Raw genomic sequence first — 25,594 nt, forward strand, 5'->3', positions numbered from 1 at the left:
TAACACCATGTGTGAGGAGAGGGGGGCACAAAGCCCATCCTAGCAGCATGGCTGGAATGCCTATCCCTGCCATTTCTGGTCCCAATGGAGCTAAGCTAAACTTGACCACTTCCCTTTCTACAGCAGCATCCCATTTCTTATAAAAAATAAAAGCCACTTGACCAACCTGCCCCCAATGGCATTCATCCCAAACCCAGCACAAAGCAAGACAGAGACAGAGATAAAGCTTTATTGTGGAAAAACTGAGTTGGCAGAAGTTTGAAAACACAACAGTTGAGCCCATCATATAGGGGCTGGGGTTTCCCATTGAGTCTGTACTGCCCTTCCTCAACCTCAGATGGGTTTCTCCCCTTCAAAAACTCCTGGGTCTGCCACTGGTCACAAAACAGGGTAACATACCATCACATAACCCTAGGCACTAGCTTCTAATCTCTCAGGTTCCCTCCTCAGTTTGTAAATCCTATGGAATGCTATGGGGGCTGGTCTGCTCAGTGGAGGAGGCTTCAGTTGGTGGTTTCAGGGGCACCCCAGGCATTGATTCAGGTGGGGGGCCACTTTCTTCTAGGAGATTGCCCTGATAGAGCCGGCGAAGGCGGGACAGTTCTCTTTCTGGTGGCTGTTTCCAAGTGTACCATGGGTACCAAGGGTCACCTGAAACTAGGGTAGGAGCTGGTGGTGTAGAAGTCACAGCTCCATGAGATGTACTGAAGTCAAGGTCCCGGGGTTCAACCTGAGGAATGTGGTAACTGAGGAGACCTAAGGGATTTAAAAAAAAGAAAGAAAATTAGGGAGGAACTTGTTAGTCACTGGGTACATTTATACATGTTGTATATTGCACAAAATTAGCTGGCCAAGGTGGCAACGGAGGGATGACATACTGCCTGGGCATTTGACTGCAAAGCTATGCAGACTTCCCCACACCAGGATTATATAGCTGCATCCACTCTAGGGGAGGAGTACTTTGGGCAAAAGCACTATGTAGTCCATGGCCAGAAATTTACACAAAGATCCTCCTATGAGGGTTGAGGTTATAGCTCATGGGTAGATTCCTTGCCTAATTTGTGCAAAGCCCTGAGTTCAATCCCCAGCATTGCAAAAACAAAGATCATCCTATGGTCTTGTTCTGGTATTAGGACCAGCAACTGAACAATAAGAGGGAAGGGAAAGGAAAGATGAAGGACAAGGGGACAGGGAAATGACAAGGTTAAGAGATTCAGCAGAGCCAACAAGACTCTCTTGAGAAGAACGTGTTGAATACTCCCTTCCTGGAGAGGCAGGAATACTTACACGCACCCTCTAAGCCTAAATTACCTTCCCTCTGCCTAACAAAATTGCCTTGTCTCCCCCCTCCTTTTTTTTTTTAATATTTATTTTTCAGTTCTAGTTAGACAATACCTTTATTTTATTTATTTTTATGTGATGCTGAAGATTGAACCCAGGGTCTCGCACATGCTAAGTGAGCTCTACCGCTGAGCCACAACCCCAGCCCTGCCTTGTTCCCCCTTTTAACACTCACCATGATCTCTGGCTTTCTGGATGGCCTGGGTCAACTTCTTATGCTGCTTCATACAGACTCCTATGAAAAGAAAAATAACCTGGTATTCATTCTATAAGACACAGTAACTAAAAGAACATATTGCTTCTATATGGTGATAGAGCGCTCTGGATTTGGAGGATATGGTTTTGCCTGATGACTCCACTCTCCTAATCCTTCTTTGGGCCTCAGTTTCCCCATATGCCTAATGGGAAGAATCCTACCCCTCTGAGAGCTGGGATACTAAATTAAGATACCGAGACACCACGGGGAAGCCATTTAATGATAAAGGCTGCAAGACACAGAACAGTACATAATTCAATGTACAACTGTGGTTAAAAGGTTGAGTTGGAAAATCCTCAGAGTCAATAGGCAAGAAGTGATTTCAGATCTGGGGAAGATCATTTGAGAGTGGCAATAATTGTCTCGTTAGCTTTCTACAGCAATAAAAACCTCTGTGGAAAACTGAACATGGTCATGGTGCCACCCCCCAATAATGGTGGGTTCAGATTATTCTTTGCAAATTTATCTTGCTTGAAAGCAGGAATTGGCAAATTTTAGGAGGGGGGGGGTGTAGGACCACACAGTAAATATCTTAGGCTCTGCAAATCCTGTGGTCATCATCTCAGCTACTCAATTCTGCCACTGTTGCTAGGGAGCAAACAGGATTTTATACCATAGATAATAGAAAATAAATGGACATGGTAGTGGGCCAGATCTGGTCTGTAACTGTAGTCAGAGAACAGATATAATCCTAAATTGTTAACCTTATAATTTTAAATCTGGAAAATCTAATTTGTCAATGATATAAAAGAACTTACGTGACAATCAAGTGGTGAGAAAAGTCTTCTGGGAAGAGACATTACATAAAGGAAATAATCACCTTTTATTTATTTATTTAGGGAGTGGGGACTGAACCCAAGGGTGTTTTACCACTGAGCAACATCTCTTTTTTTATTTTCATTTTGAAACAGGGTCTCACTATATTGCTGAGGGTGTTGCTGAGATTAGCCTCAAACTTGAGTCTCTGAGATGGGAGGCATGTGACACCACACACACCACAAACATTTACTTTTTGTTTGGTACTGGGGATTGAACCCAGTGCCTCACACATGCTAGGCAAGTGCTCTACCACTGAACCATGACCCCAGCCCCCCCATTTTTTTTTTTAACCTTTATTTATTTTTATGTGGTGTCCAGGATGGAACCCAGTGCCTCATGCATGCTAGGCAAGTGTTCTACCACTGAGCTACAACCCCAGCCTGGCCCCCAACAATTTTTAAGAACCACATTTATAAAGTCTGCTCACAGAGGTCCTAACCTGTATTTTGCCCACATGTAATTAATTGTTTTAGCACCTTATATTCACATTAAGCCAAGATTTCCAAAAGCATACTTTGTATGCCAGAAGTAATAGACATCAAACAAATACCTCGTCTAACTGCATGAACAAGAAGTGTCCCAAGGAAAAACTATTCTGGTAGTTGTAGAGATGACAGGCTAACCTGTATATGGAGCATGGAAGATGATACCCGTGTGGGCACAGACAAACTGTTCCAAGAGCTTCACATTCTGTGGGGGAGAATGGAAGAAACAAATGAGAAGATGAGAGGGAAGACTAAAGAACATAATCCTTACACACCCATACCAATGCCCTTGACCCCTATCTGTCTCTCTGGATACTATCCTCATCCATATCACAGTTTTAGCTTCATCCATTCATTGGTCTTTCAACCGTTTCACATGCACATCCTATATTGTCACTGGGTTGATATAGAAGTCAAACTCCTATTTTTGACATTATTGTTTTGTTGTTATTACTATGGGATTATAGGCCACCATGCCTAGCTACAAGAGTTAACTGCTAAAGGTAGCCTTCAAGCAAAAACTTGGGGAGACTCATTGGAAGTCCCAGAAATCACCCAGAAAATGCTGCTATAATAAGTATATACAAATGACTAAGAGATATAACAACAAACTAACTGAATATAACATACATACAAGAACAATTTTTTTCTTTTAGTTGTAGATGGACACAATACTTTTAGTTTTTTTTTTTTTTTCAATGTGGTACTAAGGTTGAACCCAGTGCTTCACACATATTAGGCAAGTGCTCTACCACTGAGCCAAAACCCCAGCCCCAATTTATGTTTTAATTACACAGAATGACTCACAACTAGCAAATCAATTACAGGAAATTAGATTCTTAAGGAAAAATCAGGTAATCTGGGGAATGGCAGGTAGGCAGAACCGTCTATAATCTCAGTCTTGGTTATATAATTATTTATGCCTCTTTTTATAAACTATTGTATATGATTGAAACTGGCAAGGTATTATGGGACTGCCCTATAACCTGTGTCATAAGGGTCATTAGAGTAGCTGGACTCCCCCATTTGCTGACTGATACACAAATGCCCTCCAACTCCCCTGATAATTAATAACCAGTCATACATCTTAGGCTCTAAGATCTTCGTTACAAACTCAGAAAAGCATTTTCCTGTTATCATTCTTAAAATATTTTCTTTCTTTTTTTTTTTCCTTAAAAATATTTTCAAATTCTTGAAGGAGCAAGTCCTGTCCTGCTCAGTGTTGAAGGCTTTCTGAATAAAAATAGTCTATTAGACTCTTTACATTTCTTCATACCTCTGTCTTCCAGCCCCAGGACTCAGAATGCCACTAAACATTGACATGACAACAAAATAAAGAAAACCACACGGGCTGGGGATGTGGCTCAAGCGGTAGCGCGCTCGCCTGGCATGTGTGCAGCCCCGGGTTCAATCCTCAGCACCATATACAAAACAAAGATGTTGTGTCCGCCAAAAACTGAAAAATAAATATCAAAAATTCTCTCTCTCTCTCACCTCTCTCTTTAAAAAAAAAAAAAAAAAAGAAGAAGAAAACCACAGGAAAAAGGTAAGTGAATATAGTCATCAATAATTGTAGTAGATATAAAGAAAGTTTGGGGCATGGTTCTCCTATTAGAAACAAGCCTTTCTATAAGGTATGGTGTCGCATACACCTATAATCCCATCAAATCAGGAGACTGAGGCAGGAGGACTGGAAGTTTGAGGTCAGCCTCAGCAATTTACCAAGGCCCTAAGCAACAAAGCAAGAGCTGTCACAGAATAAAAAGGGTAGGGGATGTGTTTCAATGGTTAAGTGCAACTGGATTCAATCCCTGATATAAATTTAAGTTTTAAAAAAGGTCATTTTTTCTTGCCTGCCAATTTATACTGTAAATTTCATGGACATGGAATAAACCTTCTTAGTCCAATTCATAATAGAGGTAAAAAACTGGAGAGGGATGATTTTATATTGCAAAAGTCACTGCAACATATACTGCAGGGGTGCCAGAATATGAAGAAGTGTGGTGTACCTTTAGCATTACAAATAGAGTCCAAATATTCTCCTTACCCTAAAGTCGACATACAAATTGTGATCCCGGCAGATGGGACAAGGATTCCCAGCAATTTTATTCTTACGCTGTAGAGAGAAGAAACTGGTAGCTGGAGGATGTTCACAACCTTGTCAAAAAAAAAAAAAAGGGCTGCTTCTACGGTCCCTATGGCCCCCACCCTCACACCACATCTCACCTAGGTACCACCCTCAGAAACTCACAATGCAGGTCTTTCGAGTTTGCTGGGGTGGGATACCACCTTTGTGGTTGCGGCGGTAGTCAGCCCAGACTGGGCGATTACCATAGCGGTTCTGGTATTCTGAAATGAAAGAGAAGTTATTCCTAAGTAAGGGTGTAGGGGTGTCTCTATTTACTTCAGGCCCCACCTGACCCACTCTTTCCCCATTTAAGGATACCTTCTGAGTCCAGATATTTCCAGGGTTCATTCTCATAAGGGGAAATGGGAACTGAGGGCAATGAATCTTTTTCAGGGGGGGCGCTGGTGCAAACAGTCTGGAGGGTAACCTATAAATGGAGGAATGAAAAAATGAGTTCAAGAAAAAACTCACCTGTTTTATCATACTTTGGGAAGAGGACAAATGCATGTTAATGTAATTTAAAAGGAATATATATGAAAGGAAACATTTTGTTGAGATTAAACTGACATAAATCAACAATTACTCTCCCTATCTCTAACTGGATCCTGAGAGGCTAATATAGGAGGAAACAATCTTATTCAAGAAAACAATTTTAGAATATGGCACATAAAAAGTCTTTGTGCTTCTGGGGAATTAGTTGGGTCTAAAGGGGGAAAAAAGGAGTATATCCAGTCTTTTGGAAGTTAGATGTGTGGTGGCAAGGGGATGCACAGGATAAGTTGAGTCTTCAACTCAATCTCACAGCAAGACAGAGTTCCCAGTTTTATAAAATGTTGAAGTTCAACATTCCATAGGGCAAAAACAAACTTGGAGTCCTAACGCCAGCTTTAAAGCTACCAGGCCTGCTATTAATTCAGTCCTGTCAACATTCCTCAGTCCCACTCTAGGGAGTGGCAGCGGGGTAAGCCTTGCTTCTCACCTTGTCCCACCAAGAAACTGCCCTGCCCTATCAAGAACCTCCAGGGTGGTAAGTACATGAGGCTGAAGGGAAACCTCAAACCCAAGGACAGAACTAAGGTCGAATGCATGCTTCGATAAGAAACTGAATTATTAAGATAAACAGCTGAGAATCTGGTCCCTATGTCGTGAGAATGTATCCTGGCTTTACTGGGAGATAGCCGGGCTGGTGGAAATTACGATCCCTCAATCAGAGGACACTCGAGAGCATCACAGATTTAGACACTACTTACGTAGTTAATACCTAATTGTACACGACCAAGGGTCAGTCCCACCACCTGGGTGAAGTATAGTATTTGGGAACAGAATGATAGCTGACCGGAGGTTTTAACCCCGGATTCGGGCAATACCGGGCAAGGGGTGGAGGTGCCGGAATTGAAGTGTTGCCTACACAGCAGAGACATAAGAACGTGGGTCTCCCCCCGTGGATTCTCGGAAGTGCACCTTCCACCTAGAGAAGGCATAACTAAATTGGGATTGTACATAATATCCTCTGAGGAGTTACCTGAACACCTCTGGCATTTCGGAAAGTGGAAAAGATAGGAAACCGCCTCCCAAGCGTGTTCAGTACGGCGGCCGCCATTTTGACGTACGCCCAACGTATAATGGCTGAGAAGGAAACTGCGCATGCTCCAGACAACTGACGCGGATAGGGCAAAGGGCGATCCCGCAGTGCGGAAGGCAACCGCGCGCGTTTGCGTCAGGACGGAAGCGTAAGAGGGGCGCTTATTAGAGACGCTAATTTCAACTGCGTCACAATCGAATTAGGCTTCAAAAAGATTTTTTTCCTGAACCAATCATTAAAACTATTAGATTCCATACTTAGACTTTGCCTTTTAAATAATTTTAAGGTCGATTTTGACCAGGATTCTTTCATTGCGCATGCGCACCTTCGTTTCTACCAACCCGGGGTGAGAAATGTTGTCCAAGGCGGAAGTGGTAGAAGCAAAGGAAAGGGTGGTGCTAGGCTCCCTGGTCACGCGTACAAGACTGGGGGACTGGAAGGAGGCGGAAGAGGGTAGTAGAGGGAAGGGGCTGCCCGTCGGCGAAGGAAGGATAGCCAATCAGCTGGCGAGTTGTCTTTAGGGTTGACCAATACGTTCACGCCTCGCGCACAATGTCTCGCGACAAGGGCGTTTCACTAGCACGTTTGGGCGCGTTGGGCGGCGTCCGGGTATAAAAGACTCCGCCCGAGCGGGCAGCCGCCATTCTGGGGTTCGTTTAGAGGTAAGTTTGGTTTTCTTGTCGTTTAGTGGGCAGAATTTTGCGGAGTACGGTGGAGTAGTTTATGGAAAAGGAGTGGGTTCGGTTGGGAACCACGGCCTATACGAAGCGGCTGTTTGGTATGGGGTGTGGAAGAATGTTTCGGGACGTCAAAAGTGCTACTTTGGAGTGTGTTAAAAGCGATCCGTACTGATTACATCTTTCTCCCTTGTGTTCCTTTTATCCCAGGTTTGAATTTTCTCGGAGAAAGACAGGCCTGCCACGAGGAAAACAGAAACAAGCCGCAGCTACATCTAAGCCCTTGAAAGGATCCTGAGAGGGGGGAAAGGGAAAACAGCAGCCACCAGCCCAACCACTTGTGTCTTCTGCCCCTACCCACCTATCTTGCCCACCCCACCAGCCCACGCTGCTTGGGACTTGAAATCTGTGGCCGAAGGACCGTCACCACATAACTTGAAAAATAATCAACCACCCTCCCTTCCCAAACCTACCCAATTTCACTCATCCAGCGTTTCCTTTTTTGATTTCCACTCAGAATTTTTTTCTACGACCCCCCTCCCTAAATGGAGTTGGGTGGGGGGGGAGTGAATACTGAGTTGGCCTTTATTTTTTAAGAGACTTTTTGATCCAATGAGGCCCCCCAAATGATTTGAGTTTTGGGTCCTGGTTGGTTGTTTTATTTTTTTTTCTCCAAAATTTTACCCCCTCCCCCCTGAGCCCGAGGTGCTGACGTCGCAAAAAAATTGGATAGTAAGTGTCGAATTTTCAAAAACCAGCCTTGCAACAAGAAATCAACGTTTCCCGTTGTGAAACCAAAAATAATGAGAGGAAGAAATGAGACCATAGAACAAATAGAGAGCTGGAGATGGACCGATCTGGTCATTTAATCTCCATTAAAAAGGGCCTTTGGGTCTGAAACAGTCTTGTTCTCTCTCCCCTACCACCTACCTCTTCCTGCTCTGCTGCAGGCAAGGAGAGGGTGGAGGGAGGGCCAGCAAGTGAGGATTTTGATGGTTAACCCTTGATAATCCAGTCAATTTCTAGACTGCCAAAGCATGTGTTTGCTTTTTATAAGGAGGAATGTTTACCTTCCTCTGGTTAGCAGTCTTCAAAAGGGTTAATGAGCTCACATACAAAAGATGGTGGATCTTGTGGCCCAAAAGTCCCACTTCTTTGTGTGTGAGACAAGCAGGCGCCTTTCAATTTGCCAGATTAATAAGCAATCTGTACATAAAGATTGCAGGGTAAGGAGATGGGCAGAGAGAAATAATAGCTGGCTATGACTTAAAATGATTGTTAAATCCTCTCAATTTTAATGTAATTTGCTTGGGGTATATTGTATGGCTAAGATAGGTGGCAATCTATGAATAAAGATTGCAAGACACTTAATTCAGGGCAAAATATAATCTTAGTACCAGTACATACAATAATAGTTGGGGAGGTAAATGTCTTGTAATTGTTGCAGATTGCATAGGTTATTTAAAAGCAAAAAAGTGATTAACATTTTAACTTGATACTTTTTGGTGGGGGGCGATACAGTTAAAATAGAGGGTGGAAAGGTGGGGAAATGTGGAATTCAGGAGTATAATTTTAAGAGCCATTTAGTGCAATTGAATGCTAGCTTTCTAAAAGATTTGTGTCGTTAAAAGGAATTTTTTTTCTTCCCTGCTTCAATATGGCGACTTTCCTTGTCCTTTTGTCTTCCAAGCGGCGTTGCAGGTTGTGTCTTGACCCATTTTTCTCCTGTCCTCCCACCTCAACCCAATTTGTTGAGAGGGGTCCAAGTCCTCCCCCTTTTCCTTTATTAGGGAGGATGGGGTGGCCGGTGGTAGCAGATTCATTTCTTCCTTGCAGAAAATTGTTCTTTTAAATAATTTAATTGCTTTTATTTTCACTATTCTCTTTCTGATTGAAAATAGGTCAGAGATTATTCAGGATTGGGGGTTGGCTTCTGTTATTTTTTACTTAAGAGTGTATTATAATGTAATAGCTACCGGCAGAGCTGGAGTGAATTTAATTTTGAATCCTCTTCTCCATTACAAAATGGCGTCCCTCCTTTGTTGTTTTTCTTCTCCTTTTGCCATCCAGAGCTTAGGGCCGCCCTAGAAACTTGTTCTAGTGGGAGGAGCAGCATTGAAAGGTGATGTAATCAGCTTGCTTCCTCCTCTCTCCACCCTCTCAAAACTCCACCCCTGAGCAGATTCCTTCTGGACTCCTGTGCACATTGCTGCTAGGGAGATACATTTTCTTGTTTAGATAAAAATCTTTTGATAAAAGCTTATAGGAATTAGATATTGAGGCTGTCCATCTCCTTGGGTAGCTCTAGTTGATATTTTAACAACCAACCCTTTGCTTTTTATTTTCACTTTTTCCTCCGTTCATCACAACTACTTGGAAGCTTACCCCACTTCGGTTTCCAGGAGTGGAAAAACAGTCAAACCTCAACTGCACTTTAAGACTAGGAGGCTTTTGGGGTTGTGTGTGTGAGCTTGTGTGTTTGTATATATGTGTGGGATTGGGGAGAAAAAACAAAGGGCTTATAACTCGAGTACACAATTGGGGCCTAATGACATTTTTGCTCAGTAATCAGTCCTTGGGCCTCTTTTGGTTGCTCTGTAATGAGAATCTGGGGGGGGGGGTGAGTACTTCAGGACTTTTCTTCTAAATCACCCTTATTCCCACCTCTCAGTTCGGGGATAAACTCTTTGTATTCAGTGCTGTGTCACGTTCTCCAGTTGCTTAGTTCCTGTACATTGGTGCTAGGATGAGAAGTGAATCTTTAGGAAAGGAGGCGGCAGTTGTAAACTCAAGGCAGGGGGAATCAAGCTACGGTTTCTGGTAAGCAAAACATTTCTGGTATTACATTTCACAACCTTCATTTCTTTTTTCCAAAGAACCACCTTTTTGAATTTCTTTTTCCTTCCCTTCTAAAAAGAAATTCCTTAAAAGTATTAATGAGAAAAATAATGTCCTCTTCATTTTTTTTTAACTTGTGCAGTTGCTGTTGCAATGGTGCATGTTGAAAGCCATGCCCTACCTGAGACTGATATTGGGTGTCCAGTTCTTATCTCTTCCCATCTTTTTCAGTCAAATCTTCAGCAGACTATCCATATACCTTTCATTTTTTTTTTTTTAAGTCCTGTAATGAAACGTAGGGGTTCTAGGCAGAATTGAAAACCCACTTTATACAATATACAATTATCCTGGTAAACCTAAGGCTAATTTTTGCTGGGCTCGGGTTCTCAAATTTAACTTCTGGTTTGGATGGGAGGGACTCTTCCATGTGTCTGTTGACCACAGTCTTTTTTTTTTTTTTTTTTTTAAGCAGTTTGCCATGTACTTCTGCAGCATACCTACTTGGGAGCTGAACATTACACCCATTGGGGTTCCTGATCTCTAGTGAGCAGGGGATTAATAAAGATCTTCCTTAACATGGGAGATGGGAAGCAAGGCCTACTAGGGAAATCAGATCCATCCAGAGAACTTTGGAGAACCTGATCCTTGTAGTTTGTGGCCAGAATTCTATTCTGGAATCCTTTCCTGTGGGTGGAAATGGTGTATGTGATTTTGTACATCTTTATTGAGAAGCAAATAAGCTCATACCAGGTTTTCAAAATGACAGAGCTAGGGGCCTACCACTTAGAAGAAAGGAACTCGAGAATCACCTGAGGGACATAATTCAGTCCACTGATGTCCATTAGGAAATGCCTAAACAACAAAGAAAAGGAACAGCATTTTCATTTCTAGAAGTGCTAAGGCCATAATGTAAATGTGGGACTCTTCTTACTAAAAAATGATAGTGCTCTGGCTTGCATAGAATTTTTTCCCAAAACAATTCAGTACTGTTTTGTTGGTGATGGGTGTGGAATAACTTTAGCCAAAATGGATTTTTTTTTCACCTTAATCATAATAATCCTGAAGTGAGATTCATTTTGGAGGCAGGTGCATGAATTTTATCTCTGATAAGTAGAAAATTCCCTAGTGCTTTGCATCAGTAGTACATGCCTCTGCCTGAAACATCCTCCATAAAGAAAGCCTAACTTAGGACAAGGTAAAGAGAGGCCAGAGGGTTTTCCTCCTGCACCTAACCACTCATAATGTACCTGTTACCTTCAAGGAATTTAGCAGCTCATTAAAAACACGACTTTTCTGGATTATTCCTGGCTCCAGAAACAGACCCAGGCCCAAAACTGGAGTGACATATTTTCAAGCTCTATTCCAGGCCCAGATCTGGAATGACTTGGTCATTGCTCCTGCCTTCCTCAAGTCACCTTCTGGACTGGATGACTGTCAGAAATATTGGGCTTTTCATATTTTCCAGAATGTGCTGACTTCCAAGTAGGGGAAGTAGATTTTAAGACACTTTGGAATCCTTAATTTTGAGTAAAAACTACTTGAGAAAAAATCACCATGAGAAAATCCACTTAACATTTTATCACATGATTGATATTCATGAGACAAAATTCAAAATTTTAGTTATTTTTCCAAAATACAATAGTGGGAAATGGATATTCTAACATTGTCTTGTCTCCTAGCTTCCTTCACTGTTAAATCTTTTATTCTTTTCTATACCAATGGGAATTTAAAGTATCTGGGTCCCATTTCCAGCAGAAGGCACTGAACACAGTTTAGCTTTATACTCATTGGTCCATTTTTCTTTCTATGAATGAATATTAATATTCTCTCTTCCTCTTAATTGAAGGAACATTTGATTTCAGGTGACTTTTTTTTTTTTTAAGTTCCTGAACAAAGTAGGGGTAGCAAGCCTATTGGTTTAGCTTTGTAGTTGGATATGCAAAAAGGAGTTCTCCAAGGTTTATGTATACTCAGCTCTGGCTTTGAATTGGTGGAGTCAGCTGTGTTCAGGGGGCACTGGTTTGAAGTGATGTTTAATTCAAGATTTTATCAAATTGAACATATTTTGGTTTGGGATTTAATGGTAGGTGTTCATGTATGTATGTATAGATAATATTTTAAGAATTTCTTAGTCTCTTGCATATGATATTAGTCTGAGCCCATTCATAGCTTTTCCAGTCCCCAACAGATGGGAAATTTATTTTTATGTATTCCTTTTTCGTATTCCTTTCTTGTATCTATTCATCTCTAATTTATTATCATATAATCTTATTACATGGAAAAAATTTCCTTCTCTCTTTGTGTAAGAATTACCATGTAGTTAGCTTCTACTAAGAACTTCTACTAATCTTCCAAAATTCTACTTGAATGTTTTTTTTTTCTCTTCTCTGATCTCAGGTTTCACTTGTTCTTGTGGAGGTTCCAGGGCAGCAGCTTCAGCACATTTAACCTAGTTTTGCCCATTTAACATTTCTTAACAATTTGTTCTTTCCCTGTGTTCAGTCCACAGGTCATGATCTCCAGAACCAAGATTGTACTACTACCCTTTCCTTTCTGGGCTGCTGCCTCATTGCTGCTGTGGCTGCTGCTTTCCTAGGTTGTTAGGACTTACACATTTAGAAATTGACCATTTTCTGGGGGAAAACTAAAAGATTGTTGTACTGCTTTTTCATTGTTTGAGAACAAACAGAACTAATTTGCATTATCTTACAAGAAACCTGTTCCCTTTACTGCACAAAATATAGTCATCTTTGTAAAATAATTTATTTCTTTTCACTCTTCCACGGTGTTGCCTGTTAACCCTGCTAGATGCTGGATGCAGAAAGTCATCTTTTCCCCTTCCTACCAGAATCGAGTGTTTGTAGAGGTAGTATGATAAAACTACCAGTCAGAACCATATGGATTTTAAATTATGTCTGTGGAACTTTGGTTCTGCCTAGAAATTGCTTCACACTTCTGTCCCTTCCATAATAAGCATTTAGTTTTTATCTAACTCTTTCATCCTGGTCTAAAGTAGCTGCTTAAAATTTAATAGCATTATTCCAGCCTTTAGCTTTGTTGCAGTCCTAATAGTTCCATGATTTTTAGTTTTAGGTTAGGCCTTTCTTGAATATCCTGGACAATGTTGTGGTTTTTGAAAGTAGAGGGTCAGATTTGCATCTTTGCTTTTATAAGCCATGTTTTTCTTGGAAACAATAAAAACCTGTGTAGGTGTTTGGTCAATGTGTGACATTATTCAAGGTTTAGGAAGACCTGCTTGACATCCTATGCATCAATTTGTGAACATTCTGGGAGCTACTGTCACATTTTCTGGGGAATGGGTTCTCTTTCCATGTTTTATTTCTCTACCACCTGTACTTCAGGTGACACATATCCTGCCACTTGTGGTGATTATGACTCTTAAAGGGTTGAGATAGAAAGGAATTGACTCTTACAAGACATTTACCCCAAACACCTGAGATTGACCCAGTTCAAGCTTTGGAGTTCTTTCAGGCCAATTTTGTCATTAAGGGAGGTATCCTAACAGCAAAAAATAAAAGCCTTGTGAAGTTAAGCATCTTGTTACAGGAATTGGAGTCTTACCTCTAATCAAGTGAAATCCAGCTGTGTTAGCAAGGATGTAACAATGAAAGACAGGTGGGCTACCCAGCCCTCCATTTTAATTGCCTTCTGATTCAATCATGTATTAACCCCATGCTTAACTTGACAAGAGTTTTCTCAGTGACCATTAAGTAATTAGTGTATTTTGTCAAATACAATGATGGCATATTGGAACTGTCCTTACCACCCATTTATTCTGTGGGTTTGTTTTTTCCTCTAGAAAACATAATCATGGGTTCAGGTCCCATAGACCCCAAAGAGCTTCTTAAGGGCCTGGATAGCTTCCTGAATCGAGATGGGGAAGTCAAGAGTGTGGATGGGATTTCCAAAATCTTCAGGTGAGTCTGTGTCCTTTGGACTAATTATGAGTAGAGGATACTGTGCATTGTATTATGGCTACAGTTGAGGCAGTAGAAATGAATGTCCTAGAGAAGACAGGAGAATAAGTGAAAAAAGATTCAAATCCAGTGATTTTAGGATAAAGGATTAGAAAAGATGATTCCTTTGTTTCTGGCCATAATGGCCCCCCAAGATTTGGACATCCATAGACCCAGAGGAGACATGGCTTTAGAAGAGCAGAGGGGCCTGGTGATAGAATTCTTGATTGATTTGGGTCATTTTTCACCCACCCTAAATATCATTTTCTTTGAGATTTTCATGTTTTCTTGGGAAAAGCGTATAACAAACCATTTTGGACAGACACAAAGGGATGGTTGTTGAGGGCTGGACTTTTCACCTAGAAGCAGAATCAGATATATACTGTGTGTTAGGGAAGGAATGATGTCCCCCTCCCCAGATCAGAGAATTCAGTGCCTCCTGAATTATCTTTCCATCCTCATCCTTTCATGGGTTTCCATGTCACCCTGTTTTCACCCAGTCCTCCTAGAGGCCTGTATGGCTCTCCACCTCTGGAGCAAGACTCGGTTATCACAAGTATTTAGGCACTCTACTGGCTAGATTCTTTGATAGACCTTGCTCCCTTTCTAACTCTTAACTCATTTCCTGCAGCCTGATGAAAGAAGCACGGAAGATGGTGAGTCGATGCACTTATTTGAACATTCTCCTGCAGACCCGTTCATCAGAAATACTGGTCAAGTAAGTGGGAATCTGGGTGGCTGGCCTGGGAAGAAGTAGTTAGAAGATAGGGGAGGTGAGGCATGTGGTTCTTGGGGTCATTGATGGTGGACCAGGACTGTAGGATGTGGTAGTTCCAAAACCCAGGAAGTACTTGTATTCTATTCCTATCTGCCTGCAGGTTTATTGATGTTGGTGGCTACAAGCTTCTTAACAATTGGCTGACATATTCAAAGACAACCAACAACATTCCCCTCCTCCAGCAAATTCTGCTGACCCTGCAGCACCTACCGCTCACTGTGGACCACCTGAAGCAGGTACCTTTGGTCTTAACCCTGGTTTTTTTTTTTTGGTTACCCTGACAGGTGAAAAACTCATACCAACTCTAATTTGGCTGTTGGTTGGGGCCTGTGAGATAGAAAAAAATAGTTCAGAATTGGAAGACTTGGTTTGAATTGATCTCCTTTGATAGGTGTGTGGCTTGGGATACTTTAAACCTCAGTTTATCTGTCTATAAAATGGGAATAATCATACCTACCTCACTTGGTTGTCCTGGATTAAGAAAGAATACGTCCATAAAGCTTTTGTAAAAGGTACAAAGTCAGTATTAGTCTCTGTTAAGGGACTATGGAGGGATTGTAAGTTTGTAGGGGTGTTAGCTCTAAGTGAACTTATTTCCCTTCTTGCATTTACCTTTTTGCTATTCCCATATCTTGTAGAATAACACTGCCAAACTGGTGAAGCAGTTAAGCAAGTCAAGTGAGGATGAAGGTAGGGTGCTTGTCATGGACTTTGTTCCATTATTTCCATATGATTATTTTCATCTCTCTCCCTATCTTTAGATTGTCTTTCACTCCTGCCTACTTTCTACTTTAGTTTGCTATTTCCTTCAAGAATTTAATTTCTCACCAGGAGCAGTGGCACACAGCTATAATCCCAACAACTCGGGAGGCAGTAGGATTTCAAGTTTGAGGCTAACCTCAGCAACTTAGTGAGACCCTGTCTCATGATAAAAAATTTTTTTAAAAGGACTGAGAATGTAGCTCAGTGATAAAGGGCCCCTGGGCTCAATCCCCAGTCCAAAAAAAAAGAAGAATTATTTAAATATTCTAACTTGCTCCCTCTTCGTTATCTTCAATTCCAAATGAAAATATCCATTTCCCTACTATTGGATATGAGATAAGATGCCACACTTCAACATATAGCTGATTCTTTCACTTGGTAGAAAATTTATACACTTAAAATTCTTGGGGGAAGCAGAGTGAGATGATGGCACACTCTTATAATTCCAGCTACTCCAGAGAAAGGAGGATTATACGTTTGAGACAAGCTTGGAAAACCTAGTGAGACCCTGTCTCAAAATAAATAAGGGCTGAAGGTGTAGCTTGGCAATAGAGCATTTGCCTAGCATGCATGAGCTTTGGGTTCAATCCCTAATATAGGGAAAAAGAAAAATTCTTGGAGTAAGTATTGTCATTCTAGAGTGAATTGTACACATTTACTCATGTTTTCCTAAATAAATATAGCGTATACTGGGACCTTCAACATCTGTTTTCCTAATAATAGATAGACTAGTTATGATAAAAATATATTCCTAAAGAACATGGGCAAAATCTTGACTCTTATAATATATCATGGTTCTGATAGTGACAGATTCTTTCCTTTTTCAGAGCTCATGGCAAGGACTGTATAGTTTAGACTTGAAGACAAAGCTTGACTCCAGAAAGTCACTCCCTTTCAAGATCTCTGTTTCTGTTATCTCTACCCAGGCCCAAAATCAGTAGTTTCCCACCAGCTGAGCAATATTTTATTAGAGCAGTAATCAGTTCTTGTACTTATTCTTGTAAAAATCCAGGATTGCTCTTTGTCTGTAGGAAATTTTTTGCTAGGTCCTCTGGTAAGAGGTTTTGGCCTCTTGGATGTCAAGGGAGCATGTACGCCTGTTTCAAGTTCTTAAGTTATAGAAAAAAAAAGCTCTGTGAACACTTCTCCAAAGTTCTAGTTTGCTGTTTTCTTTTTTTTTTTTTTTTAATTTAAAAAATTTTTTTAGATGTTGATCTTTATTTTATTCATTTTTATTTTTATTCATTTCATATTTTATTCATATGTGGTGCTGAGAATTGAACCTAGTGCCTCACATATGCTAGGCAAGCACTCTGCTACTGAGCCACAACCCCAGCTTCCCCCTCCTCCAGTTTGCTTTTAAATCACATATGGTGGGGCTGGGGATGTGGCTTAAGCGGTAGCACGCTCGCCTGGTATGCGTGCGACCCGGGTTCGATCCTCAGCACCACATACCAACAAAGATGTTGTGTCCGCCGAGAACTAAAAAAAATATTAAAAATTCTCTCTCTCTCTCTCTCTCTCTCTCTCTCTCTCTCCTCTCTCACTCTCTCTTAAAAAAAAAAAAAAATTCTTAAATCACATGGTGTAAGTGAAGAAATATTCCCTAGTTTTCCATCCCCTCACTCCCCATGGTGGAGATCAAACCTAGGTCCTTGTACCTGATAGGTAAATGCTATACCACCATCAAGCCACACCCCTAGCCCAAGTTGAATTTTTTTTTTTTAAGCCATTATCATTAACATCATTCTAGGAGGGGCTGGAACTGTGGCTCAGTGGTAGAGTAGTGGTAGAGTGCTCGCCTAGCACGTGCGAGGCCCTGGGTTCGATCCTCAGCACCACATAAAAATAAAATAAAGATATTATGTCCAACTACAACTTAAAAAAAAAAAAATTGTTCTAGGAAAAAAGCTTGCCCTAGAAAATCTTTTAAAAGTTAGTTTGGTTTTTGGGACATCTCATGTTCTTAAAAGTCTGGATTACTTTTTCTATTGCACATATTTTCCCAGTAGTTTTTCAAACATAGCATTTTCTGTTAACCAGGAAAACTACTGAATTATTACTAAATTATTTACATTACTCATCTACAGAGCTCCAAAAATTGGCCTCAGTCCTTGTCAGCGACTGGATGGCTGTCATCCGCTCCCAGAGCAGTACCCAACCAGCTGGTAAGTGCTTAGTCTTTTATTCCTTTTTTTTAAATTTCATTCCCACTAGGATGTGGCCTTTGGGTGTCTCTTGTCAGTTCCACTTCTGACAGTCTTTCCTTAATCCAAATGAAATCCTTTTCTACTTTTTTTTTTTTTATCCATGACAGAGAAAGATAAGAAAAAACGTAAAGAAGAGAGCAAGAGTCGAGCCACTCCTCCTGAACGACCTTTGACTGAGGTGAAGGCTGAGACACGGGCTGAAGAGGCCCCAGAGAAGAAGAAGGAGAAACCCAAATCTCTGCGAACCACAGCACCAAGTCATGCCAAGTTCCGTTCCACTGGTAAGATGTTGACTGGCTTCACAGGGAGGGCCTGGGGGCATGTGCACAGCTGTCATCTCATGAAATACTTCCATTTGTAATATGAAAGAGGGAAGTCTACTGGAGAATCTGGGAGACACTTGAGAGAAGATTGTTAAGAAGAAGGGTAGGACAATTGGTTAATGTTAGGAGATGGGTTGAACTGACAACAACACTTATCTCCCCAAGGACTAGAGCTGGAGACACCATCTTTGGTACCTGTGAAGAAGAACGCCAGCACCGTGGTAGTTTCCGACAAGTACAACCTCAAACCCATACCCCTCAAGCGCCAGAGGTATGGACCCTGTTGTAGGTTTCTGAATAGTTGGGTCTGTGGACACACAGTGGAAAGAAGGGGTGAATCAAATGTTATTGATTACTCCTCTTCCCATAGCGCCACGACTGCTCCAGGAGATGCTGCCCCTCCTGCAGAGAAGAAGTATAAGCCCCTCAACACAACACCCAATGCCACCAAAGAGATCAAAGTGAAGATCATTCCTCCACAGCGTGAGTCTGAAACAGGGAATGCACTGGGAATTAGGAGTGTGCTCTTTTCTTGGGAATGAATGTCCTAGGAGGGAAAGGTTTTTTGTTTTTTCCCCCTTTATTGTTTTGTTTTACTTGCCTTTGATTTCTTAGTGTCCTTTAATGTTTGCACCTCTGGGACTCTGTTTTCTTAGTGTTATTTAGGAGTAATGTTAGAGATAAGGTAGGGATGCTGCCATTTAGTGACTGGTCACAGGCATGACTTTGTTACATCTTACATGTAACATCTTACACGTTCACAGGAATTTATTTCATGGTTTCCTGTGCTCTAATTCCTGCACAAAGCGATGCCTTACCTTCCAAAAGAAAGATGAAATAACCTCAGGAATTTTTTGTGTGAACCCTCTTGCATGTGTTCCTAAATCACCTTGAACTTTTGTGACCTAAGTGTACACAAAGTCTCCATCAGCCCATCTTCATCTTAAACTTTGAATAGGACTGTGAAGGATGATTCCATTCTATGCTCTTTTGTTTTATAGCAATGGAGGGCCTGGGATTTCTGGATGCTCTCAATTCAGCGCCTGTTCCAGGCATCAAAATTAAAAAGAAGAAGAAGGTGCTGTCACCTACTGCTGCCAAGGTATGGGCACTAAGAAGTGAGTTTCTGTGGCAGAGTACACAAGATCCAGAGGAAGAAAGGGCACAGCATCAAGGAGCTGTTGGGGGAGGATTTGGGAGTAGGACTGTAGAAGCCAGAAGGTTCCTTTATAGCAACTGTTGGGCATCTTACTCAGGTCCTGGACTAATTGCTTTGCCTTGAACTTGGCTTCCTGTCAGTTTATTAACTTTTTTTTTTCTTTCATAATAGCCCAGCCCCTTTGAAGGGAAAACAAGCACAGAACCAAGTGCAGCCAAACCTTCTTCCCCAGAACCAGCGCCCCCTGCTGAGACAATGGACATAGACCGCCCAGGCACCCCAGTGCCACCTGTTGAAGTCCCCGAGCTTATGGATACAGGTAATCTGGAAACTGATTTGGGCTTGAGGGGTTTCTTTCTTTTTTTTTAGTTGTTGATAGACCTTTATTTATTTATTTATATGTGGTGCTGAGAATTGAACCCAGTGCCTCGCATGTGTGAGGCATGTGAGCCACTGAGCCACAACCCCAGTACCTTGAGGGTTTTCTGAAAGGAAGGATTTGAATCTGAAACCTCTCCTGCTTCCAGCCTCTTTAGAGCCAGGAGCTCTGGATGCAAAGCCAGTAGAAAGCCCTGGAGATCCTAGCCAGCTGACCCGGAAGGGAAGGAAAAGGAAAACTGTGACATGGCCTGAGGAGGGCAAACTGAGAGAATATTTCTATTTTGAACTGGATGAAACTGAACGAGGTAAGACCCCAAGTTTCCTGTGTAATAGATGTGTATAGGAAAGTTTTCAAGGACTCAGTTGTGTTTACTTTTCTCCTCTTTTTTCTCTTGTCAATAGTAAATGTAAACAAAATCAAGGACTTTGGTGAGGCAGCTAAAAGAGAGATACTGTCAGACCGACATGCATTTGAGACGGCCCGCCGTCTAAGCCATGACAACATGGAAGAGAAGGTGCCCTGGGTGTGCCCTAGGCCCCTGGTTCTGCCCTCACCTCTTGTCACCCCTGGAAGCAACAGCCAAGAGCGATACATCCAGGCTGAGCGGGAGAAAGGGATCCTTCAGGAGCTCTTCCTGAACAAGGAGAGGTGAGCAGAGGGGTTTAGGTCCTGGGATGTGGAGTGCTTGCACTGCTAAGGGGACTATGACCTGGGAAATTAAGAAGTGGTAGAGCTGGGTGCAGTGATACATACCTGTAATCCCAGTGGCTCAAGAGGCTTAGGCAGGAGGATTTGAGTTCACAGACAGCCTCAGCAACTTAGTGAGGCCCTATCTCTAAACAGAAAACACAAAAGGACTGGGGATGTGGCTCAGTGGTTAAACGTCCCTGGGTTCAATTCCTGAGACCAAAAAAAAGGGGGGGGGGTTATAAGCTAGAAAGAACTTCAAAAATCTAAATAAATATCATTCTTTTTTTCTCTTCCATTGCCTGCGGTATTCCTGATAGTCCTCATGAGCCTGATCCTGAGCCCTATGAGCCCATACCTCCTAAACTCATCCCACTAGATGAGGTAAGTGCCAGTGGTACATGATGATAGTGGGTGACAACAGAGGTTGTGATGGTCATTGATTTCCATGTAAGGATATCTCTGCATTCCTTCTCATCAGTGATGATTTTTTTGCCTCTCCTCTTGTTAGGAATGTTCCATGGATGAGACCCCATATGTTGAAACCCTGGAGCCCGGGGGGTCAGGTGGCTCACCTGATGGGGCCGGAGGCTCCAAGCTACCTCCTGTTCTAGCCAATCTTATGGGAAGCATGGGTGCTGGGAAGAGCCCCCAGGGGCCTGGAGGAGGAGGCATCAATGTCCAGGAGATCCTTACCTCCATCATGGTATGAGCCCTCTTCCTTTTTAAATTCCTATGGAACCTCCTAAGTCTTTTTTTCTGATTCTCTCATTCTCTTTACCCCAGGTCTTCTAGTCTTTCCCCTTAACCTCCTAAATATTAGCTCTTTTTCTACCAGTGGTTACCCTTGTATTTTATTGACTTTTCCCTCTTGCCTTCTTAATCCTCACAGGGCAGCCCAAACAGTCATCCTTCAGAGGAATTACTAAAACAGCCAGACTATTCAGACAAGATCAAGCAGATGTTGGGTAATCTTCAGGGCAAGCCCCAGGGGTCTGGGGGAGGAAGCCCCCAGAGTTTCACAGACACTGAAAGCACAGGGCTATTGCCACTAGGCAAGAAATGGGAGGGGAAGACTGGACGGAGAGTGTTACTCTGCCAGGTTGGTCTAAGAGGGTCAGATGGGCACACCTACATGGGAAGCCATGCCATTCTTGTAGACATCTTCTTGCTGACTATTTCTTTTCTTTTTTTTTTTTTTTTAATTAACAGTGCCACACGGACTTCTAGGTCCTGGTCCAATAGCCAATGGTTTCCCACCAGGAGGCCCTGGGGGTCCCAAAGGCATGCAGCACTTCCCCCCTGGGCCTGGGGGACCTATGCCAGGTAGGTGGTGAGTGAGGGGTTGAAGTGGGCTTATCTGCTTAATTGCACCCTGGTTAACAGTAGAGGAGTAACTAGAAGGTGAGAGGTAGTTTAGATTGGGAGATTATAGTTCCTAACTGACAGTTAGCTGATATTCTGTCCCTTCTTTTTCTTCCTTAACAGGTCCCCATGGAGGCCCTGGTGGACCAGTGGGTCCACGTCTTCTGGGTCCCCCACCCCCTCCCAGGGGTGGCGATCCCTTCTGGGATGGTCCAGGTGACCCCATGCGGGGTGGCCCAATGCGAGGGGGTCCAGGACCAGGTCCTGGACCATATCATAGAGGCCGAGGTGGCCGAGGAGGAAATGAGCCACCACCACCACCACTTCCGTTCCGAGGGGCCAGAGGAGGTCGCTCTGGAGGAGGACCTCCAAATGGACGAGGGGGCCCGGGTGGGGGTATGGTTGGAGGTGGTGGGCATCGTCCTCATGAAGGCCCCGGTGGGAGCATGGGCAGCAGCAGTGGACATCGTCCTCATGAAGGCCCTGGTGGGGGCATGGGTGGTGGCAGTGGCCATCGTCCCCATGAAGGCCCTGGCAGTGGCATGGGTGGTGGCAGTGGACATCGTCCTCATGAAGGCCCTGGTGGAGGATTGGGCAGTAGTCATCGTCCCCATGAAGGCCCTGGTGGAGGAATGGGCAGTGGACATCGTCCTCATGAAGGCCCTGGCAGTGGCATGGGTGGTGGCAGTGGACATCGCCCCCATGAAGGCCCTGGAGGAGGAATGGGTACCAGTGGTGGACATCGCCCACATGAAGGCCCTGGTGGGAGCATGGGTGGAAGTGGTGGACATCGTCCCCATGAAGGCCCTGGACACGGGGGACCCCATGGCCACCGGCCACATGATGTTCCTGGTCACCGAGGCCATGACCATCGAGGGCCACCTCCTCATGAGCACCGTGGCCATGATGGCCCTGGCCACGGGGGAGGAGGCCACCGAGGGCACGATGGAGGCCACAGTCATGGAGGAGGTAAGGATTACACTCTGCTCTCCACGTGGGTTTTGGTGTTCCATACATGTTTGTGGTGGTTAGGGGAGAGGCAGAACACATGAGGTTTCCCTGTCTCTGGCTCCCAGTATGCATGGCAGTTTCTACCCTCTGCCCTTTCCCCCAAATGCTTAAGATATAGTGGTCTCTTTGAGATTATCCTTAGAATGTTGTGAACTGGGGCAGTGAGGGTGGCATTGACCTCTTAGGCATTTCCTATCTGACCATTTTGCCATCATTTTCCTACAGATATGTCAAACCGACCTGTCTGTCGACATTTCATGATGAAGGGCAACTGCCGCTATGAGAACAACTGTGCCTTCTATCACCCGGGTGTCAATGGGCCCCCCCTGCCCTAGGGACCACCTGCCTACCCTACCCACATGCCCCCCTGTGGACTGCAGCCTTGCTCCTTCCACCCTGTTATGGCTTCTGTGAGGCCCAATTTCCCCTTTCCCCAGCTGATGAGGAGCCGGCCCCCTCAGTTCCCACCTGCTTGGGTTCCTGGGGGTTTTCTGATCACTGGTGCGCATTGATGTACATATTTTCCTCCAGTCTGGGAGGAGAGAGACTGGACACATTCTGTAACCTGGACTGCTGAAGAGGAGACCCAGTTGGCTTCATTTTATGAGGAGATTTGCCCTGTGTCCCAAACCCCTTTCCAGTATTACCCCTAATGCCTGAGAACCTAAAGCTGGTTATCCTGGAGAACACCTCTACTCTCCTATTGTGGGTCCTCCACATGCACACAGAACTCAGACATGGGATCCGCTGCACTTAGGAAATCATCCCAGCCAAGTTCATTATTCCTCATGGGGTGGGGTGATGGTAGGGGTATTATGTATCCCACTGCACTGAGAGGGCTCAATCAAGCTGGATTTGAGTTCTGGAATATACCATCCCCGCTCCTGTTCCAACTTGGGCTTTAGAGTTCTGTCTCAAGACACTTCCAACTTTTTGTTTCTACACCCAAGTTTGCATCATGTGTCTGCTAGGTTCGATGATGGCAACTTCATGTCTGCATCCATCCAGTGAAAGTTTTATCTGGCAGAGGTGTGGCCGGTGATGTCGGTCTGCCTCTGCCAACCTGCTGTTCTGGAGACTTCATAAAACACTTCAGTGAGACCAGCTTTTCATCAACTTAAGCCCACTATGCTGGGCCTGACAGTCACACTACATGCACTGCCTTTGGGAGTTTGCTTGCTCCTTACCCCACTTGGAACCTTGTCAGTGTGAGGCTTCCAACAATCTTGCCCTGTCAGCCACCTCTGAATGAATCCCCACCAGGTGATTTCCTGGGTGGATTCAGTAAGATGATTTTTACCCCTTCCCAGTCCTTTCCTTCACCTGTCTTGGCATCAGTTGTTTTCTATGAAAACAGTGGATTGGTTGGGTTTTGTGCAGGGTCTTGGGTTAGAGCCACAATGGATTTGAGGATGAGTATTTCTTTTTCTTTTGGTTTTGTATATTTTGTACATTAATAATAAACAGTGGAAAGAGAAGCAGCTTATTTAACCCCTGTTGTGTTTGGACTCTGTTCATTAAAAAAAAAGGGGGGGTTGCTGGGGATGTGGCTCAAGTGGTAGTGCACTCGCCTGGCATGCATGCAGCCCGGGTTCAATCCTCAGCACCACATACAAAGATGTTGTGTCTGCCGATAACTAAAAAAAAAAAAAAAAAAAGCGGGGGGGGGGGTGAGAAACAGATGGTGGATTGGAGTTACTTGGCATTTATCTGCCTGTTGGCTTCACCAGAACAGCAAGGACCAGTATTTCTGAACTTCACCTGGTCGCCAATTGCAGTTACAGTCCAGCACTTTGCTGCTGCATGCTTCTCAGATGTGGGCCTGATGATTTGGTTTAATCTCATGTAGCTGCAGGTTGGTACTGAGTGTCTCTAACCTGCCATATTCTCCCCTACCTTAAGTACTTAAAACAGCTAGATAATACCTTTTTAGAAATATTAAATACATTATTTTTAAATAGATTTTTAAATATTTTTTAATATTTATTTTTATTTGTAGTTGGACTCAATAGCTTTATTTATTTATTTTTATGTGTTGCTAAGGATCGAACCCAGGGCCTCACACGTGCTAGGTGAGCGCTCTACCACTGAGCCACAACCCCAGGCCCCTTAAGTACATTATTATAAGCATTTATGGAATCTTTTTCAGTCCTTTGGAGCTAACAATTGTTCTACCTTCAAGTCACAGAGTTGGTATCAAATATTGAAGGAACACAGTTGTCCTTCCATATCTTGTTGCAGGAGGCAGGGGAGTGATTCCAGGACCTGCCTGCCTAACCCCCACATACATCAAAATTCAAGCATGCTCAACTCACACAAAATGGCATAGTTGCGTATAATCTATGTATATCCCCCTGTATTTGAGATAACCTATAGATTATACCTAATACAATGTAAATCCATAAATATATAATGACAACATACAATGCAATTATTTTTGGACAAATACTTTTGATATATATTTGAATCTAGATGTGGAACCATGGATACAGAGGGTTAACCCTACTTTGAAATATATGTGAAACACTTTGTGAGATCTTTGGGAGTCCAGAGCTCCTCACAGACTGACTGTGGGACTGTCAGTTCCAGCTGAATCTACCAGCCTTGTGGAGCTGCTTAGGAAAGGAATGAAAGTGGAGAGTATCTGGGGCAGGAAAATCTGGGGAATGAGGGAAATAAGATATAAGAAGTTGTTGCCCTCATGTGGCCGGTGCCTGAAATAACAGGACACTGTCCAGTCCTGTAGGCATTTTCTCTCCCCTGTTGTAGACTGTTCTCTCTGCTTGCTTCAGTTTTCCTCTCCAAAACATCCTA

At 43.2% G+C, this 25,594-nt stretch overlaps 2 protein-coding genes across 2 annotated transcripts; one reads left to right on the forward strand and one right to left on the reverse strand.

The window, feature by feature from the left end:
* Positions 1 to 214: 214 nt before the first annotated feature.
* Positions 215 to 6,654, reverse strand: Mrps18b (mitochondrial ribosomal protein S18B). The gene is made up of 7 exons (XM_026414311.2): positions 6,552 to 6,654; positions 5,348 to 5,456; positions 5,153 to 5,250; positions 4,949 to 5,017; positions 3,040 to 3,106; positions 1,517 to 1,576; positions 215 to 756 (listed from the first exon to the last, which is right to left on the reverse strand). Exons 1-7 carry the CDS (start codon positions 6,627 to 6,629, stop codon positions 461 to 463), a joined length of 777 nt encoding a protein of 258 aa, XP_026270096.1. The 5' UTR covers positions 6,630 to 6,654; the 3' UTR covers positions 215 to 460.
* A 591-nt stretch (positions 6,655 to 7,245) lies between these two features.
* On the forward strand, positions 7,246 to 24,266 carry Ppp1r10 (protein phosphatase 1 regulatory subunit 10). Its single transcript, XM_026414325.2, has 20 exons — positions 7,246 to 7,273; positions 7,499 to 8,020; positions 13,947 to 14,064; positions 14,735 to 14,821; positions 14,982 to 15,117; positions 15,520 to 15,571; positions 17,734 to 17,811; positions 17,961 to 18,134; positions 18,342 to 18,447; positions 18,547 to 18,659; positions 19,178 to 19,278; positions 19,507 to 19,654; positions 19,863 to 20,021; positions 20,119 to 20,365; positions 20,725 to 20,788; positions 20,916 to 21,110; positions 21,297 to 21,372; positions 21,617 to 21,730; positions 21,893 to 22,738; positions 23,006 to 24,266. Exons 3-20 carry the CDS (start codon positions 13,958 to 13,960, stop codon positions 23,113 to 23,115), a joined length of 2,913 nt encoding a protein of 970 aa, XP_026270110.1. The 5' UTR covers positions 7,246 to 7,273; positions 7,499 to 8,020; positions 13,947 to 13,957; the 3' UTR covers positions 23,116 to 24,266.
* Positions 24,267 to 25,594: the final 1,328 nt, after the last annotated feature.

Source organism: Urocitellus parryii, chromosome 8, assembly GCF_045843805.1.
Source record: "Urocitellus parryii isolate mUroPar1 chromosome 8, mUroPar1.hap1, whole genome shotgun sequence".
NCBI classification, from domain to species: domain Eukaryota; kingdom Metazoa; phylum Chordata; class Mammalia; order Rodentia; family Sciuridae; genus Urocitellus; species Urocitellus parryii.